Below are 20,326 nucleotides of genomic sequence, written 5' to 3'. Positions count from 1 at the left end.
CTCAGGGCGTGATCCCGGCGTTATGGGATCGAGCCCCACATCAGGCTCCTCCGCTGTGAGCCTGCTTCTTCCTCTCCCACTCCCCCTGCTTGTGTTCCCTCTCTCGCTGGCTGTCTCTATCTCTGTCAAATAAATAAATAAAATCTTTAAAAAAAAAAATACAATTCTTGGGGTGCCTGTGTGGCCCAGTCAGTTAAGTGACCAGTTCTTGGATTCTGCTCAGGTTGTGATCTCAGGGTTATGATCGAGCCCCACCTCTGGCTAAGCACTTAGTACAAAGTTTGCTTCAGATTCTCTTTCCCTCTTCCTTTGCCCCCACCCCTGCTCATGCTCTCACTCGCTCTCTCTAAAATAAATAAGTCTTCAAAAATATATATAATTCTTCATTTGCAACAATATGGATAGACCTCGAGGGTATTGTGCTAAATGAAAGAAGCCAGACAGAGAAAGACAAATACCATATGATTTCACTTATATGTGGAATATAAAACAAACAAACAAACAAATGAACAAAAAACCAAACACTTTCTTAAATATTGAGAACAAACTGGTGGTTGCCAGAAGGAAGGGACTGGGAGAATGGACAAAATAGGTGAAGGGGATTAACAGGTACAAACTTCCAGTTATAAAATAAGTCACAGAGATGAAAAGTACAGTATAAGGAATATAGTCAATAATATTGTAATAATATCATATGATAACTATACTTATTGTGGTGAGCATTGAGTAATGTGTAGAATTGTTGAATCAGTATGTTGTATATCTGAAACTAATATAGCATTGTATGTCAATTATACTTCAATAATCAATTTTTTTAAAAAAAAGAAAAATCTCCAGGCCATGTCAATATATATTGACATATATATATTGAGATATATATACATAATTCTTTAAGTTTTATTCTCAACTATAGAAATTTGCCTGATCTTTAGTCTTTAGTTATTAGTTGTGCCATATGGTTATATATATATGATTCTCTTCTGAATATTTGCTATGCTAAAAGTAATCAGAAATTACTTTTGTTGGGGCGCCTGGGTGGCGCAGTTGTTAAGCGTCTGCCTTCGGCTCAGGGCGTGATCCTGGCGTTCTCGGATCGAGTCCCACATTGGGCTCCTCCGTTGGGAGCCTGCTTCTTCCTCTCCCACTCCCCTGCTCTGTTCCCTCTCTCGCTGGCTGTCTCTCTGTCACATAAATAAATAAAAAAATCTTTAAAAAAAAAAAAGAAATTACTTTTGTTTAATTCCTTTGATGGCATCCATCCATAGATTTGTCGCAAGATCTTAGATTAATGAGGTTATTTGGCATTGCTGAAAATATTCCAGACTCAAGGCATTTGATAGGTTTTCCAAAAAGAATACTAGGGGAAAAAAGTCACCGTTGTGGGGTGAGGGTGGGGGAGGAACATGAATATTTTGGGATGTGGCTTAGAATTTTCCATATTTGTTTCTAGACTTTTTAATTTGCAGAGAGTAGAAGTAGGGTTTCTAGGTAAAAACACAGGACACCCAGTTAAAGTTGAATTTCAGATAAACAACAAATAATATTTTTAGTATCAGTTCATCCCCAATTTCGCAAATGTGATTGTTGATCTGAAATTCAAATTTTACTGGTTATCCTGTATTTTTATTTGCTAAATCTGGCAACCCTACCTACATGGCTCAGTTTATGCTCTAAGACATATTATGATTTCACTGAGGAAAAGATAGCAATTAAGGCCACTCATAATATAAGCAATGAAGCATATGGGAAATGGAGAGATTCTTTTAAGATCATTTTATTTTTTATTCCTTGATTCACCAAATATTTACTGAGTATCAACTAAGTGTCAGGCACACTCTTAGGGACAGGCTATCCATTGGGGACCAAAACCAGATCTGATCCTTCAGAGTGCTTACAGTCTAGTGGGGGAGGCAGGTGATGAACAACTTAGATAATTACTCCAACTGTGGTAAGCGGTGTGAAGTGGACAGAAAGTCTTTATCTGTGATAATTGTCTGCTTCGCTGATTCAAATAGTTTCAATTAAGTGGAGTTAATACCTCCTTTTTTTTTAAAATAATAAAGGACGTGGGAAAATTTGATTTAAACTAGGCAAGTGGGTGGTATGCCTTAAATTCTAAAAGCCTGGCTAAGCACCACCTGGTGGCAGAGATTTTGAATTTCAGCTTGAATTTTTGTGGAATTTTATTTTTTAAAGTAAAGATAAATTTTGAAGATCAAAACTGCAAAAAGAGACTTGTAAGTTGTAAAAAATTTTAATAAAATGACATCCAAATTAAAGTTACCATAGTAAAAAAATAAAGTTACCACAGTAAAACTGAACCAAAAGAACAAAATCTATTCAGTTATTTTTGCACTGAAAATACCTATAAATAATTATGAGCCAATGAAGATAATAATAGGATGACACAATACTCTGCCAAATATTTCTACAACAGAAATGCAATTGAATATTAATGCAAGAGCTGTAAGTTGATTGTGTGCCAAGTGTTCAACGTGTTTTATCCCATTTAACCTTCCCAAGAACTGTGTGAGGTACAAGACCACACCACAGAATTTCCCCAGTAGAAAATGTCTTGGTTTTTAATAACCAAACCTCATAGAACATATTTCTTTCTCAATACAACATTTTTTAAGGATTTTATTTATTTATTTGACAGAGAGAGAGAGCACAAGCAGGGGAAGAGGGAGAGGGAGAAGCAGGCTCCCCACCAAACAGGGAGCCTGATGTGAGGCTCGATCCCAGGACTCTGGGATCATGACCTGAGCTGAAGGCAGATGCTTAACCGACTGAGCCACACATGCGCCCCCTCAATACAACATTTTTGTGCCTTTGTTTATATTGGGAAAATATATATTTATGTCCCCAAAACTCTGTATATTTTTTTAAACAAAATGAGGTATGGGGAAAATTTTGATTTACATTCCAGATAGACTTTGTCTAAAGAATGTCCAAATCATGTGTAGACATGTTGAGAACCACACAGAATTTAACAATGAGGCTGTGCATCTCAGTTGTCGCTGCTGCTGAGAAAGGTGACTCGCCCTGAAGTGTCACCACCAAGCTGCTAACATATAGCTCTTGTTTTTGCTTCATAGTATCTGACAATGAGTCCCCTCCCAAAGATGACAAAGTGTTGAGAAAACTATGGGAAAAGAAGCGGGTGATCAAAGTGCTTACAATGGGAGAGAAGATACTGCTGAATATGAAGCAATGTTTTGTTAAGACTGTTTTGGTTATTATCAGAAAGAAAACACTTGAAGCGATTTATAATCTAACATTTTTTGTTTCATGCATGCATATTAATTTTACTGTGTTTTCATTAAGTTTTAGAAAGTGCTTGTAGGTTTTATAATGCATTATAATTTTTTTCAATTAAAAATAATGGAAAACAGGCTCCCTGTGGGTGTTTTCAGGTAGAACCGGATTTTCAAGAATAGATTACTGATGTTAAGGGAGATGCCTGTTTAGTGTTAATATTATGCCATTTTACAAAGAAACTAAGCCACTTGTCCAAACTCCCATAGCTGGGAAGCAGTGGAGTCTTGGCAGCCTTACCCCAGAGGCTTTGTTCTCCACCTGTGACACTGCCCCACTGTGGTCCCTCCACTGTCCCACGGATGGTGCATACTTCACATCAGCATTTCTCAAAGCTTTGGGGAAATAGGTTATTATTAGGTTGGAATGTTACTAGGTTAATATATCCCCTAAAAGGGAGTTCTGTGGCTAGATTAGGGAAATTCTGTATTTAACAAAATAAAATGTGTTAGTCTATTTTCCAGAACCAAATGTGCAATGCAGTTCTCTAAGATTGCTAGTTGAAGAGGGAGTCAGCATTTCCTAAACTTATTTGTTTGAAATTTGTGTAGATTAAGAATGGGATTGGTAGCAGGACACCTGAGTGGCTCAGTCAGTTAAGCATCTGCCTTTGGCCCAAGTCGTGATCCCAGGGTCTTGGGATCAAGTCCCCCATCAGGCTCCCTGCTCAGCGGGGAGTCTGCTTCTCCCTCTATTCCTCCCCTCTTTCATGATATCTCTTTCTCTCTCTCTTTCTCTCTCAAATAAATAAACAAAATCTTTTTTAAAAAAAAAGAATGGGATTGGTAGCATAAAACATATAACATGTATAAATTGTGTGTGTGTGTGTGTGTATGCCTCGTAACATACCAATACTGACTTAAGCAAATGTATGTTTATTTGTCTTACATAACAAAAAGTCTGAAGCAGGGCAGTCCAAGGCCAGATTCATTTCTCTTTCCCATTCTGTTCTGTCCATCACAAGCGGTCATTCACACTCATATTTGTCACCTCACAGCTACCAGATTTTGCTGCACCCCCAAGTCTTACAGCTGTTTTTCAGAGAAGAAAAAGGAAAGAGGCAGCCCCACCACTCCCACTTGTATTTCATTGACCAGAGGAGCATCACATACCCACTCCACATGACTACCCCTAGCTGCAGGGAGCCTGTGAATTCGAGTTTTGGCTTTTCAGCCTCTGAATCAGTAAGTTACAATGTTGTGATAAGCCGCAAAGATTGATCTCATGCTCACATGACATATCATCAGCTGAGGCTTGGCTGTGGTGGTGCTCTTCATTTTGGGACCCAAGCTGAGAGAGCAGCCCTTCTGGGGGCTACACACATCCCACGGTGGAAGGGAACAGGAGATGGCAGAACCGCGTGATGGCTCTTAAAGACTGCTCAAAAACGGTATCCGTCACTTTCCCCCACACTGCATTGGCTAGAGCTAGTCATATACCAAGGCTGTCGGTAGGACAGAGAAATATAATCCTCTTACAAAAAACATCACAGATAGTTGGGCATATCAATATAATCTTTCCTATATAATAAAAGCAAGCGAGAATAGACCAGAAATGGAAGTTGAGTCAGCCATCTACAGTGTCTGCCACAGTTCACACACACACACACGCACGCGCGCACACACACAATTTTTTATTTATTTATGTTCCAGAGCATTTCACAGGACAAGTATTCATGTCCTTTGGGAACTGTGGTCTTGAGCCACGTCACGCCCCTTTGATAAAATAACTACCTGTAGAAACATCCTGGTATAAAATACTTAGCCCTTACGTATTGCATGGTGCACTGGCTGTTATACACAACTAATGAATAATCGAGCCTTTCATCGGAAACCGGGGATGTACTCTATGGTGACTAACATAATATAATAAAAAATCATTAAAAAAATAATAATAAAATAAAATAAAATACTTAGCCCTTAGTGTGGGCTGCAGTTCCATTCAGCATTATAATAGATTCCATTGCAATTGCACAGATAACAATCTGTGTCACAGTTATTGGAAATTTTGTGCACATTAAAGTCCACTGTTGAAAAGATAGTCTCTTCAATAAATGGTGTTGGGAAAACTGGACAGCTACATGCAAAAGTGTGAAACTGGACCACTATCTTACACCATATACAAAAATAAATTCAAATTATTTTTTAAAGAATTGAATGTAAGACCTGAAGCCATAAAACTCCTAAAAGAAAACATAGGCAGTAAGATCTTTGACATCAGTCTTAGCAATATTTTTTTGGACCAGTCTCCTCAGGCATGGGCAACAAGAGCTAAAATAAACAAATGGGACTACATCAAGCTAGAAAGCTTCTGCACAGAGAAGGAAACCATCAACAAAACAAAAAGTCCACCTACTGAATGGAAGAAGATTTTTGCAAATCATACATCTGATATGCGGAATCTAAAAACAAAACAAAAGAACAAATGAAACAAAAGAGAAACAGACTCTTAGAAACAAGAAACAAACTTTTGGTTGCCAAAAAGGGGAAGGGTTGGCAGGGGAGGCAGATGAAATAGGTAAAGGGGATTAAGAGGTACAAACCTCCAGTTAGAAAATAAATGAGTCATGGGAGGTAATGTACAGCAAAAGAAATAGAGTCAATAATATTGTAATAACTGCATGGTGACATATGTTAACTAGACTTATCATGGGCATCGTTTTGTAATGCATCAAAGTATCAGACCACTATGATGTATACCTGAAACTAATAGGATATTGTATGTCAATTATACGTCAACCTAAAAAAATCCACATTGTCAAGGTGATATAATGAACCGTGTTTATTTACAAGCCAGGAGAATTTCAGAAAATAGTCAAGTCTAGTTATTAAAGGGTTTTTTTTTTCCCTTTTCTTCTGAATCAGGTGCTGTCATACCATGCAACATGTTCAAAAGCCGAAGTTGACAAGTTTAAGGTAAGGAAGCAGAGGGTTCCCTGCTAGTACATAATGTTAAGTTTCACATGGCATTCTGACCTGTTGTTACTTGCTTCTGCAGAATCATTCCTGCCCACTGGGTGTTAGGAAAAAGAACTGGGCAATGGTGTGTTTGAATATTTCAGTCTTAGAGGGGAAAAGGGACTTAAATACAACTGAATAGCCTCTTCCTGATCATTTAAACGATTCAGTGTTTATTTCTTTCCATTTGTTAAGTAAGTGGGATATTAGAAAAAAAATCTGTGTAATATTGTGAGAATCAGGACACCTGGCTTTGGCATTCATTTTTCCTCCAGCTTTCTGTTCACTTAAAATCCATATATTTTCATCTGTAAAAATAAGTGAAGAGATTAGGACAATAATAGCTAACATTTGCCAAATGCTTACTATGGACCAGGCCCAATACAAAGCATTTTACCTATATAATTCATTTGAGGTTCGTAATCCTGTGAAGTACATACTGTTTTACAGATGAGTCAATTGAGGCATGGAGATGTGAAGTAGACAGGCCAAGGTCAAATGATTGTATGGGGTATAGCCAGGCAATCTGGCTCTGGAACTGGAGTTCCTAACCACCGTGTTCACTGCTGTTTAGTGGGACATTCTTCCAGATCCGACATACGATAAGTTTGTGAATGAGTCTTAGATATCCTTTATCTTTATTTTTTAAGATTCTATTTTTAAGTAATCTCTACACCCAACATGGGGCTTGAACTCCAACCCTGAGATCAAGAGTCACATGTTCCACCAACCTAGTCAGCCAGGCCCTCTAGACATTCTTTCTCACCTCAGTCACCACCATTCTTGTAAAGGCAGCACAGATTTCTTGTTCCTTTCCCTGCTTTTCTAACCAGTCATGGTCAAAATATGAGTGTGGGAGACCTGATTTTCCTCCCTTTTGAAAGCTTTGGTCTCTGCCTTTTTAAGTTTTTATGGAGGTTCAGAATTATCAGTTTAGCCACCACAACTGTAAGAAAGATAAGTGTTTTGTATTGTGATACTTGTATGTAATAACCCTTGGTGATGGCTAGTCTTCTGAGAGTTTCATTTGCATGCAGATGCATTCGTCTTCCAGGAAAAATGGCACAGAGACCTTTGGACCTGATCCCTGAATCAGATCATTAGAGTTGAGTCACAAAGAATGGAAACAAGGGAAAACTCCAAACCCAGCGTAGGGATGAGGGGACTGCTCAGAAGGGCGGGGAGCAGCGCATTTCGCGTGGGCACAAGCTGAGCTGCATGGGCTCCATCCAGGAAAATGGTGCTACTGGCTCAATGAGAGGCTTAGGAAAAGACCTGCAGTGGTGACCCAGATCAAGAGGGGCATGTTGCCAGCAAGAGGTGACACATGACCGCAGAAGAAGGAGACAGAACAACCCAAACTGTGGCAGTCAGGGCCCTCTTGTTAGGGAGATAAACAACCTACATATCAGCTAGAAAGTGAGTGTCATCCGGGCATCGCTTTTTGTATGTTGTGTTCACTGCTCTATCTCTATGGTTCTGGGAACATGGTAGTACTTAGTAAATATTTGTTGAATGGATGGATGGATGGATGAATGAATGAATGAATGAATCCAAAGAGTATCAGCGTTCTGTAATTCAAAACAGTTATTCCTCAAGAAAATGTTAAAACCGTGGTTACATATGATTATTTTTCATCTCTTCTATATATTTTATAAATATGTCCATCAAAAATAGGTAAAGCTTTTATACTTTAATAAAGTTTAGTTACCTAGAAATCCAGTTTAGGGAAATAACTTGCCACAAATATTTTACTGTTCTTACTGTTTTGTATTTTTACCGTTATTATCATTATCATCATTGCTAAAAGAAGGAAGGGACCGGCAGGGAGAAAGATAGCAAAGCTCACAGTGAGATAAGCATGACTGCAGGAGCTATTTGATGGGACATGTGCAGAGACACAGCAGGCTAAAATCAGTAGCTATGTGCCCTCTAAAGGTACTGCCCTTTGTTCAGCCTTAATTCTTAATTCCTTGGAGTAAGGAAAACACCACTGTCTTAGAATTTGCCATGCTTTTCTATTGTTAACTCACAAACATACTAAAAATATGAAGTATTTAAATTTGAGAACAAAGGGTTATTTCATCTTACAATTATCAAGAGTATTAACTTAACTGATTTATTCCAGATTTTATCCTGAAAGATATTGGTAAGTATCTTATTACAATGTAATTGAGATATAGTAGATAATTTTAACCTAATGGCTTTTTTTCTTGATATATAAAGTAAACAAAACATTATCATAATTGGTAGCTAATGTCTTATAATTGCAGCAATAACATTAAAATGTAGTGAGCTTAAAATAGTCCTGCACATAGACACTGAAAAGTATTTACTGAAATTTTACACTGGAGTACGTGCAATGGCAGTTTCCTAACATTGTAGCTAAAAAGCAGTAAATAAATGCTTTGTTTTGACCCATATGTACAGATAAACCATGCTTACATTCAAATATATTGTAACCTTTGTTACTTACAATAATTTTTAACAGAGATAGTTAAGAAAATAGATCTATAGAGAGAGATTTGAAATCTGGAATCAGAGTTATCCATAAAATTTCGTCATTTAAGGATGGCTGAGTCAATGTATTGGGTTATGTGCAGCTGGGACCAAGCTATTGATCAATGATTCAGAGAAGAGGTCAGGGTTTGGAAGGAAATATCGTCATCTGGTGTTAACAAGGATCTGGAGGTCAAATACACACATACATAGGCCAGACTCCAGTTGCGGCCCAAGCTGTACCACATCTGGGATTCAGATATGTTGAGAACACCAGTGAGAAGTGGTTGTTCACACAAGAGACTAGGAGGCCTCCTAGTCAAGAACTCTTCCTAATGGAAATTGAGGCCACAGGCCTCAGTGTCTAGATGATTCCAAGTTCAGCATGGGGTTTGTCTCTTGGATTTGTCCCTTACCCCAGCCTCCTATAGATTCATCTTCTCAGCTAAAAACATGAATGGACACAAAAGGTATGGACCTTAGTAGTTTCAGTGCAATGAATGACCCCGAGAGCATGAGGGTTCCAGAGTGCCAATAGAATGCAACAGAAAGTGGCAGCCCAATGGAAAGGAAGCCTCATATAGACCAGAGAGAAGGCACCTATCAAAATGACCACCAGAAGCTGAAGGAATCAATGCAGGCTGAGTGGTCGCATTTTAAGGACAAGTACAGTATATCCTGAGAACTCTCAGAAATAAGTAGGAGAGATGGAAATCCCATAATATTGGAGAGTACAATACATACTATTAATTACTTTCAATTCATTACCATTTGTACTCCTCGGTGGGATGGTTTCAAGGAACACAGATTTCATATATGATAAGCCTATAGTCAATCTTTAATAATCACTAATGCTAGGCTAATATCACTTACCTTTTTTCATATCTTGTCTACCTATTTCACACCTGTCCATATTTGGGGGTTTCTTTTCCTATTGTAGAATGCCATAGGAGAGGGAAAAGATATTTTCATTTCTGTTTTGTTCTGTTCTGTTAACTTCAGTTCTCCTGTTGGGAAAAGTCTCCTTCGTGGGTGTGTGGTGGGTGGGTGAATGGTGGTCAGAGTGTGAAAACCATTCTAGAAGCTTTCCTGGATTATCTAGCCGGAATAAGTAGATGAAATAACATACGATTGCTCATCAAGGAATGTCAGAACCTAAGCTTATTTTTGTGGTTCTGATATATTATTTATACCTTGGGAAACAGTCCTTTTTGGAGGGCCACCTATACACAAAAAGATCACAGAAATTCCTGGAACTAATGAATTAACTTTTTCAAAGCCTGGTAGAGGTTATAATGTTAATAATTTATCCTTTATGGGCTGGTTGCCCTGTGCATTGAATGAAGAAACCAGCATCTAAAGAATGGTTTTTATCCTCATTAACATTCACTGATCTTCCTTGAACTTGAAATAGAAAAGGCGTGCCCAGAAAATTTGTGCAGATTTCAGTGCCTGTTTATATCTCTTCTGCTCTGTGCTAACAGGAATAATGTATAAAGACCATATTGACAATTAGATCTCTTTGAAGATGACTGGTTTAAAGGCTTTTAATAACCTGAAGATGCCAGCTGTGATAACATAAGAAAATGAGTTTAGTACACCAATTATATGCTCCTGTAATTTTATGCACTTTCCTAAGATTCCAATGCAGTGGACAGACCAAACATTTACCACTATATATGTCAGTTTACCGATTAAAATCAACTTATGGACGTTCTCATGTTATATTGCCACCTTTTATCATCCCTTCCTTCAATTCCAAACTGCATGGGTTATGGCTGCAATCAGAGATGAACTCGTTTACGGCACTATTTAACTGCCTCAGTAATTAAACACCGATAACTCATGTTGGGTGTTTGGGTTTGGGTTTGGACTACCTCTTGCGTATTTCAAGTTATCAATGTTAATGCCTAGACCACAAAGTAACATCCTGGTAAAATAAATAAAATAAAGTGCCAAGGAATAGGTACCTCCTATGGCCTTTACAGACCAGAATAAGAATGGCCATGTCAAAAATAGGATCTTACAACCTCCTCTGTAAGATAGAGGGCAGGGGACAGGCTGGGCAATGGGATGTGATGTACTCGGCTTTTTTTTTTTTTTTTAAGTAATTCAGTTTGAGGAGACATCTTTGATCTATGAAATATTCAAATGCTATCATAAGCCCTGGCAGTTGTGCGGGTAGATGTGTCTGTCATAGGTCCTGCAGGAGGGACCCTGTGCAAGGAGGCAGGAGTTGGGGCTCACCCCCACTGGGCTGGTCAAGTGATGGGTTGCCTCTTGGTGAGTGATCTCCCAATAGGCGCACCTTTTTCTAATTGCGCAAAGACAGAACGTATGCTGGCCACTGCCCTGCCAACTAGATGTCCAAAGCTGTGGAAAAAGTCCAATCCTTGCACCGGCTTCTTGTAGAAGAAGAGTGTCCCATGTAGACAGAAGGTAACACCATGGCACTTACCCAAACCCAAGTGCTGCCAAGGAGGAGAGAGGTAGGGCAGGGCACCATGTGGCAGAGGAAGGGGGAGCTCATGTTCCCCACTGCAATCAGTAGGAAGCACCTTCCAGCTCCTCTCTGGCAAGCCAGGTGCTCCCACAGAGACACCTCTAGAGTCCTGGGGGTAATCCACCACCCCAGGGTGCCAGGGAGGGAAGGAGAGCTTCTTCTTGCTCCTCCAGCCTCAGCCCTCACAGTCTTCCTGAAATGCCACCTTTGGAAATCTCAACAACCAACCACTTTCCAGTTCACCTCTGCTTATTTCTAATGTTGTTTAAAAGATGACCTCGCAGCAGGATAAATGGAATTTGGGAATCATCTTACAAAACCTAACCTATCCTGTCCCCTTTCTTGTCCCCACCTCTTGACTTGAGGGCTTTGTTGTTACTTTAAATAGTATCTATGCTGAGTTTAATTTCTGAGATTTTTTTTATCATCAGGGAGTTCTTGAACCTTCAGCAGGAAACTGGCTGCGGGGAAACAACCGGGAATCAGCATCCGAAAGGGCACGTACTGCTCCTGTGCCAGTAGGCTGAGCCCGGCAGCCTGCACTGCTTAGGCCATGTCCAGATATATGTGGAATGCTTTGTGTCCAAATGTCATGAGGCTTCTCTTTATGAATTGTGTCTTCACGGAATGTTAGGTCGAAAAAAAGATGGTTAGGGGTGCCTGGGTGGCTCAATTGTTTAAGTGTCTGCCTTCAGCTCAGGTCATGATCTCAGGATTCTGGGATCGAACCCCGCATTGGGCACCCTGCTCAGTGGCGAGCGGTGGAGAGTCTGCTTCTCCCTCTTCCCCTGATGCTCCCCCTGCTTGTGCTCACTCTCTCTCTCTCTGACAAATAAATAAATAAAATCTTTTTTAAAAAGCAGTACCTGAAACCTCAATTATATCTGATACCTGGGTCTGCTATAATTTTAAAAAAAAGGTGGTTACGCTTTGTCACTCTTGAGTGTTGACAACACTGGGGAGGGGAGCATTGTGAGGGGAACCGGGGCTGAAGTTGAGCCCCACCTTTCCTACTGCTGCACTCTGTGGCTATGAGTTGGGGGTTCCTCAAGAACTCCCCTGGCCAAGCTACATCCTGCGGTGGCCCTGAGCTCCTCTCAGATCAGCTTCAACAGCCATAATTTGTCACTTCTTTCCATTTGGAAACAAAACAGGGACACTGTCTCCAAAAGGTCATGAGGAACGTTGACTTTCCCTGGGAGGAAGGATGTGCCTGGAAGGCATTCACCTGCCTTCTTGCTTCCACACACTAACACAGCTGGTCCACTGCACTCCTGGAGCGGTACACACGAAGGCCCAGGGAGTCTGACCCTGAGGGAATGAAATAAAAAGGCAGCTCATTTTTGGTTTCAGAGCAGTGATGAGCCCTGAAGGTCCAGGGCAGACAGGAGTGGAGGGCAATCGTGGGGCCCGGTTAGAACGCTGACTCCTGAAGGGTGAAGGGAGCTATAGAGGCCAAAGGGGTCAGACCTTTCCAGAACACTAGGACATCTGGGACTGTATCACTGTCCTTCTTTCTGGTTTGCCTCTAGTTAGAGCCATCTATGACAACAAACATGGATCTGGGAAATAAAGAACTGATATGCCCTCCCCTCAGTGATGTTGGTTTGGTTTAACCATCATAATGATTGGTTTTCTCTCTGCATCTCCTTCAGTAAACATAGGAGCTACAAACCCCTCACTGCTATGCTTCCCTCACCTTCCCCTCCAGCGGCCCACTTTGGATATAGCTGTCCACTCACCTTTGAGTCCTCACACCTCCTCACTCCTGTGGGCTCTTCTCTCCATTCTGACTTCACACTGTCTCCCATGTTCCCCATCCTCACAGTCACCACCAGCTTGGATCCTCATTCTTTCTCATGCAGACATTTGTTTTGCATGCTCTCCTAGCTGGGCTCCCTGCTTCCCTTTCTCTCTCTCGCTCTTTTTTTATTTTTTTTAAGCAAACTCTTATGGTCAACATAAGACCTGTTCCCAAATTCATCCTGTGCATAGCGGCCAGATTGACAGTACCCTTCTGTCGGTGCCGGTTGCCTTCTCACAAAGCTCAACATCTTCTGTAAGCCTCTAGATTCCATCATTTCAAATTCTTCAGTCGGACATTAAAATGGGTGAAGACCAATGGGAGATACAGGCTTCCAGTTGTAGAATGAACGATTCACGGGAATAAATGGTACAACGGAGGGAATATAGTCAATGATACTGTAGTAGCGTATGGTGCAGATGGTAGCATAGCATAATGTGTAGAGAAGCTGAGTCACTTCTTAAATACCTTAAACTGATGTAACGTTGAGTGTCAGCTATACTCAAATTAAAACATTTAAAGGAAATAACTAAATTCATTATAATAATACTTATAAAAAGTGCTCTGAACTCTTCAACTCTAGTTCACTTTTCCATCCTGTTTCCCATGATCCCACTGACCCACCCTCGCACAAGCCCTATTTGATATCTTCTGTCTGTTTTCTGCCTTCCCGATCTCTGTTTGCACCCCTGTGTCTATGGCAGCACGTTTATATTCCTGACAGTCCATCTGCTCCTGTTCAGGTGTGCCCTCCGTGAAGTCGTTCTCGCTGTGATTCAGGCAAACGTGATCTGCTTTTTTCATTATACTTTCCAGTTTCTACCTTGTGATGTAAACCTTTGTGCACCTGTCCATTCACCTGATTAAACCCGGAGCATTTTTAAGAGCAAATCCTTATTTACTCATTTTTGTAACCCTTGTATTTCCTAAAGTCATGTCTTGCACCTGGGTGCTGGAGAAATTTCTACCAAATTCATCGAACTGTTTGGACTTTTGATGGCAGAGGTGGTTACAACATGTGAGTAGAATTTGGAAGCAAGGGTCTATTAAATAAGACTGTCTGCAAATTGTATTTCAACACCTTGTTTTAAGATCTTGGTTGCTAGTTTCCTAAGAAGCCTGAACTATATGAAAATAAAGGGATTCATTTTCTTTGTTTAGGATACTGTCTTTGGAGTGTTCAGTAATGACAATATCTGCCCTTGCCTACTGTGGGCAAAGGCCCCTTGTCGTTAATTCTTAGTTGGTTCGGCAATTTGTAACACAAGTACACCTCGGAGATATTGAGGGTTTGGGTCCAGAGTAGTGCGTTAAATGAATATCACAATAAAGCGAGTCAAATGCATTTTTTGGTTTCCCAGTGTATATAAAAGTTATGTTTATACTATACTAGAGGCTATTAAGTGTGCAATAGCATGATGGCTAAAAACACAATGTACATATCTTAATTAACAAGTGTTTTATTGCTAAAGAAAAGGCTAACCGTCATCTGAGCTTTGAGCAAGTCATAATCACTGATCACAGATATATAATAATATATATAAGATATAATAATAATGTAAAAGTTTATAGTATTTTGACAATTAATGAGAATGTGACACAGAGACACAAAGTGAACAAATGGTTTTGGAAGAATGGCGCTGATAGACTCACTCAACACAGGGCTGCCCAGACCTTCGGTCTGTAAAAAGTAAAGGTATCTGTGAAGCACAGTAAAGCAAAGTGCCATAAAATGAGCATGCCTGTGTCAGTCTGATTCTTCACTCGTGTAGCCACTACCACCATCCGGATGACTAAATCTGTTCAAACTACTCTTACCTTGAATCTCAGGATGCCTTTCTAATTCTTTTTCTTTGTATGGTCCTGCATTCTGTCCCTTCTACCTATTTTTGAAATTATGTGCTGCTTTGGGTAGTTCTGTGTGGTTTCTCACAGTTGACAATGGATCCACCCAAAATCTTAAAAATGTGCATAAATCATGATTCTGTTGATCTCAAGGCCCAACATGAAATACCAAGTTAGGAGAGAATGTCTCAGTTGCCAGAGCTGTCCCTTTTGAGGCAGTCTTTGTAAGGCCACGGACCTAGGAGACCAGAGAGTGTGAACATGTAAATAGACAAAGCAGCCACCAGACCTCTGGGTTCATTTAAAATTGCTAGGCCTCAGGTTTCCTCATCTGCGCAGCAAAGCTGTTTGCAGCTATAAAACGCTATAATGTTATGAGGCTATAAAATGTATCTCCAGGAGGGAAGGGGAAAATAAAACACAAAGCAATATAAAGTTGACAAAACATCTTGGGGTTCTTATAACTTCTAAATACCCAAAGCTTTAAATTTAAGTTCTATTTAAAAATTTGGGTATTTGGTAGAAGACTTGGCTCAGCTTGATGTAATTACATATTATAAGTGATTTCCAAAGCCCACCATGGCTATATTGTATTTGAAAGGTAACATTATACAATAATATTCATGAGAAAGATCAGTGATTATTTTAGATAGGACAAGAATCTTAACCTCATCAGTATCGAAAGTATACACTAGGGCTACCTATAAATGTTTAAATAATAATAATGCCTCAAATAATACATAGTATGGCTTAGCAGTGTATAAAAACATTTTCCTCCCCATTAGCTTACTTGAACCTCACACCTCTTGGTGAGGGCAGGGTCATTACCCTTTACATACAAGGTGACCAAGAACCAAAAGAACCAGCAAGAAAAATGCACATGCTTGGCTTTGATTTTTCCTCTCCAGTGTTTCATTTTGACCTTGAAGACAATGCTTCCCTTCAAGTGCTGAATAGGAAAATGTAAGCAATATCATGGAATTTTATCCTGAGGTCATTTCTTTTGATTTCACTGTTATTCTTGGAACCCCTGTGGCATTTCAACAGTTTGGGGGCCAGATAAATGTGAACGGTGATGATGTCTGAGAAAAACAGAATTTGGGGCTGAACTTAACATAGACATTAAAAAGAGGCTTTTCATGGTACTCTTTGGGCAATCGATATATAATGCCATTTTATTAAAGACTTCTTTTTGTATTGGGGTTGTACCATCCGTGTGACTTCTTGCCCTGGGGTTTCAGACTGCTTAGAAACCTAAGGAAATTGGAAACAGCAAACATTATGAAGATATTGCATCATTCTGAGCAAGGGGGTATATGATCCATTATTCTGACATCTTGCTTGTCTTCCTTATGGTCTGATTGGCTATCTAGCTGTATAGAAATCTCTCGACATCTGGAAAGCTCAAAGGAAAGAGAGCAGTCCCACTTTATTATCCTGTGCTCTCCGGGCCTGCCAACTACCTTGTAAGAAAGATAACAAGGGTATGAGATTGTGAACACCAGTTTAAGGATAAAGCACTTGTCAGGAGATAAAGTCTTATGTTTAAGGCATGAAAACTCATGAACTAGAGACTATTTGGGGGAAGATATGAAGTGAAGAATGGGAGGCTGGGTTTACATTTGTATAATGTTTCCTATACTGATGCACGGTATTAGGGACATCCTGGACAGTAATCTGCATATCTGCAATCTGACAACTCTAACATAAGACTTTAAGCTCAGTTTTTAAGGATTTTTGAATGTTATCATTCTGAATTAACCTCTGTATATAGCTTCAATTTGTATGTGTGAATATGTGTGTGGGGTGTGTGTGTGTGTGTACACTTTAGCTTAAAGGTATAGTCAAGTGATTTAGTGTTTCAACTCTGGCATTAGAAAAAGATGGCAATTCATTGTCTCCAAAGAGACAAGCAACGGAAAATCTTTGAGAAAACAAGATCTGAGATGAAACACTTTGGCCACTGGGTGCCATCCTTGCTCCACGTAAGGATTTGCTTGAGCCACATTACTAGGAAAATGGTTAAAACCCGAAAGACAGTCATTTAAAAGTAATTTCAAGATATAATAATGTTTGTGTGTGCACATGACCTGGAATATGTTAGTGACACAGCAGCTTCTTCATCTGCTGAGGCACGAGGTGGAAGGACTGGGGAGCTCTCCCCTCTTGGCTCAGCCTTACCAACAAAGGCTGGGCAAAGCCCCCTTGATGGCTAGATCCCGATGAGCCAGCCAGCGGGGACAGGGGAGGCACAGTGGAGGGGCTGGGAGTTGATGGTGAGGTGGTGTGGTGGCTATCCAGAGGTCAGATGCGCCATTAGTTATTCATATTGCAGCGTATCGTGTGGTCTGCATGTAGCAGGACCTGAACCCAGCCTTCAGAGTGACTGTGCTCCATCCCTTCGAACGCATTCCTTTCATTACCAGAGCTGGTGGAGCCATTCAGCACTCTGCCCTTTTCTAGGAATGCTGGTGATGCATGTTGGTAGAATAGGAACTCTGTGTGGGGAGCTTTTTCTTTCCCTGGAAGCAATTCACGGAGTTTACAAAGACAACACCTTAGCCAGGCACCAGAACACCCACAGTCCATGACACAGTATCTGTGCAGGAGTTTCCTTTCTTTGGATTTGACACTAATATACGCAAAACTTAGAAGTGCAACTCTGCTTTATGAACAAGAGCAGCCACAGAGACTATTCTAAGACTGTCTCGTAGCACAGGCCGACGTTTCCAGCTAGGGCCTCAAACATGTGGTTGAGACTAAAAGCAATTCAGGTGTGAGCAAGTAAGAATTTTAATAAAAATTGAAAATCTGTGACAGTCACATGGTGACAGAAGACTCTAGAATCCTTTCTGCAAGACCACATTGTAAAAGGAATCCAAGCTCGAAATAGATTTGACCGCACACCCCCAGGTTGGGGGCTGTGCTGCTTGGCCTCCGTTGGCCCGAGAAGCTGGCACAGAGCAGGGCCTCCAGGTACTTCTTCAGGTCCACTGTCATCGAACCCACACGCCCGTGAAAGGGGAAGGTGTAAGAAGGGCTGGTGAGAACATTAAAAAAGGCAGGCTTTTTTCAACCTACCCAGGGATAAAAGGTTTAAATACCATCCTGCTGTTAAGCATCCACAGGTGGATGGACTTTAAAATACATTTTCTGGGCTTACTGTAGGGTAACATGATACCCATCATTATATACTTTCCAACACTGCTGCTCGCTGAGAGTATCGTTGTTGTCACTGATTCAGTGTGTTTTCACCGCTCTTACTTCATTGGATGTTAACAGACGCCCTTAAAGGAGGCATCAGTGGCTTTATCCCACTTACAGGTGAGGCAGCTGAGGGAGATCACACGCCGCCCATTTGGAGCCCTCCCTTCTTGCCATGGAGGTCCTTTTTTTGGGACTCTCCTACCCAGTATATGCTCAGTTCACGCAGCATGACGGTCACCTGGGAAAGAACAAACATTTAATGAACCTTTAACTGTGTGCCAGTTCTCTTTGCAGGGCCTTACCTGTATCACACATTAAGAAATCGAGATCTACGCAGGCATGCTGAATTTGTAATGTTCCCTTTCAAAACAGACACAGAGCCTTTTTTGTTTTAGGTTCTTCTGGTCCTGGTTTGGCCCTGTCGTTCTGGTCTGATGATGAGCCCTTCTGAAATCTAAGGCTGAGTTCCTTGCTAGACGGACGAGTTCAGATTTCAGCAGACTCTGCTAAGGGCGTGTTTGTTTGTGTTGAAGGTGACACAGTAGGAAGGCAGTCCAGGCCTAAGCCGACACATGCATGCTTACCACAGACTTCGGCCCCCGGGAATAGCAACTTCACAGACAGGTTGTGGGATCTAAAAGTGATTTTTCCCCTCGAAGGGTAAATCCCAAACAGTTCTTGTGCTGAGTGATCCTATTCCTCTGTATACCAGGTTCATTTTCCTAACATATATTATAATTCATCTTGGGCCTTTCCAGAGACAGAAGGGGGTTCTGTGAAAACCAAGCTTTGTGATGGTTTTTGCAGGAACAGGTGGCCATCCTCACCACTGGGCTTAAATTTGTCAAACAACTCCATGAAACACTGAAACTGGATTTTAAAGAAGGACACTTAGCACTCTTCCCCTCACGACCAGCAGGAAAACCCGAGAATTCAGGAAAGAAAGAGAAGAGGGAGAGAGGCTTTCAGTGACTATGTTGCTCTAGTACGAAAAATCATAGGACTCCCCGTCCCTTTATTTTTTTTTATGAAACTATCCATTTTCCTTTACTTACTTAGCTTTTTTTTTATTATTCACCCTCTCTTTAAAACCATGGAGAAACATTCTTCTGCCTAAAATATCTTTCATACCATCAGTGATCTCTTTGAAAACAACTTTCCTCTGATTCTCTGAGGAGTTATGTGTGAGAGCAAGGACTGATTGTTTTGATAACCCCCTTAAAAATCAAAGGTCCAAGTATTCTGTTGCTAGGAATGTCCCTGTCTGCATTGGGCTGTGATCACGTGTCTGTCTCCACATGAGCTCTTTCTCCCACTGCATAGTGATTCACTTATGAGAAGGGAGGATGAAGTGGTTGCAAGGTCCCAGAGGTAAAAGTCTCCTTCCACTGTACAACATATGTCAGCTCAAAGCTCCTCCCAAGAAGGATTACAAGTAGGAGTACACTGTATACCAAAAGGACAGCCTGCCCCACAGAATGTGCTCGAACAAAGCCAACTGCTGCATGCCGATCCACCTGGCCACTCCCGGAGCTGGCCGCAGCAAGCACCTAGGGGGGCCCCTTGAGCCAAATGTGCAGAGCCGTATCAATGCAGCTTTGAGCCCCCGGATATGCTCCCTGCAGCCTGGCTTTCCTTACGAAGGGGTAAACGTGGCCCGTGTCAAGGCCGAAGTTTCTTATCGTTCAGCAACCCCCTCCAGAAAACTATTTCCAAGTTCCAGTTTGAAGAATCTCAGGAAAGTTTTCCAGCTGATCCAGTTTGAGTCAAGTGCCCATCCCTAGACCAACCAACTGTGACAGGGACATTGTCATAGAAGAATATGTCAGCTCCAAGATGGAAAAACGTGGTTGGAGTGGGACACATGGTTTCCTTGAAAGGAGAGGGAGGGGCGCCTGGGTGGCTCAGTCAGTTAAGCATCCAACTCTTGGTTCCAGCTCAGGTCCTGATCTCAGGGTTGTGGGATTGAACCCCGAGTAGGGCTCCACACTCAGCACAAAGTCTGCTTGTCTCTCTCTCTCTCTCTCATAAGTAAATAAATAAAATCTGGAAGGAAGGAAGGAAGGAAGGAAGGAAGGAAGGAAGGAAGGAAGGAAGGAGCATACTAAGCAGATAGTAACATAGCTGGCCTTCACAGGTGAGGTATACAGGCACATAACTTTAAGATGTGACTTTTGGCCCCTATCCAACCTA

The 20,326-nt window shown here is 41.0% G+C and overlaps 1 protein-coding gene across 1 annotated transcript in view; it reads left to right on the top strand.

Annotated features, from left to right (window-relative positions):
• Window positions 1-20,326, top strand: part of PDE11A (phosphodiesterase 11A) — a 361,649-nt gene that overhangs the window by 220,995 nt on the left and 120,328 nt on the right. The window contains exon 10 of the mRNA XM_045806179.2: window positions 6,183-6,233. Coding sequence (XP_045662135.1) covers window positions 6,183-6,233 — 51 coding nt within the window. The remainder of the gene's footprint in view (window positions 1-6,182; window positions 6,234-20,326) is intronic.

The sequence above is a fragment of the Ursus americanus genome, chromosome 1 (genome assembly GCF_024610735.1).
Source record: "Ursus americanus isolate L20-20 chromosome 1, mUrsAme1.1.p, whole genome shotgun sequence".
NCBI classification, from domain to species: domain Eukaryota; kingdom Metazoa; phylum Chordata; class Mammalia; order Carnivora; family Ursidae; genus Ursus; species Ursus americanus.
This window is presented reverse-complemented; position numbering and strand designations above follow the sequence as displayed.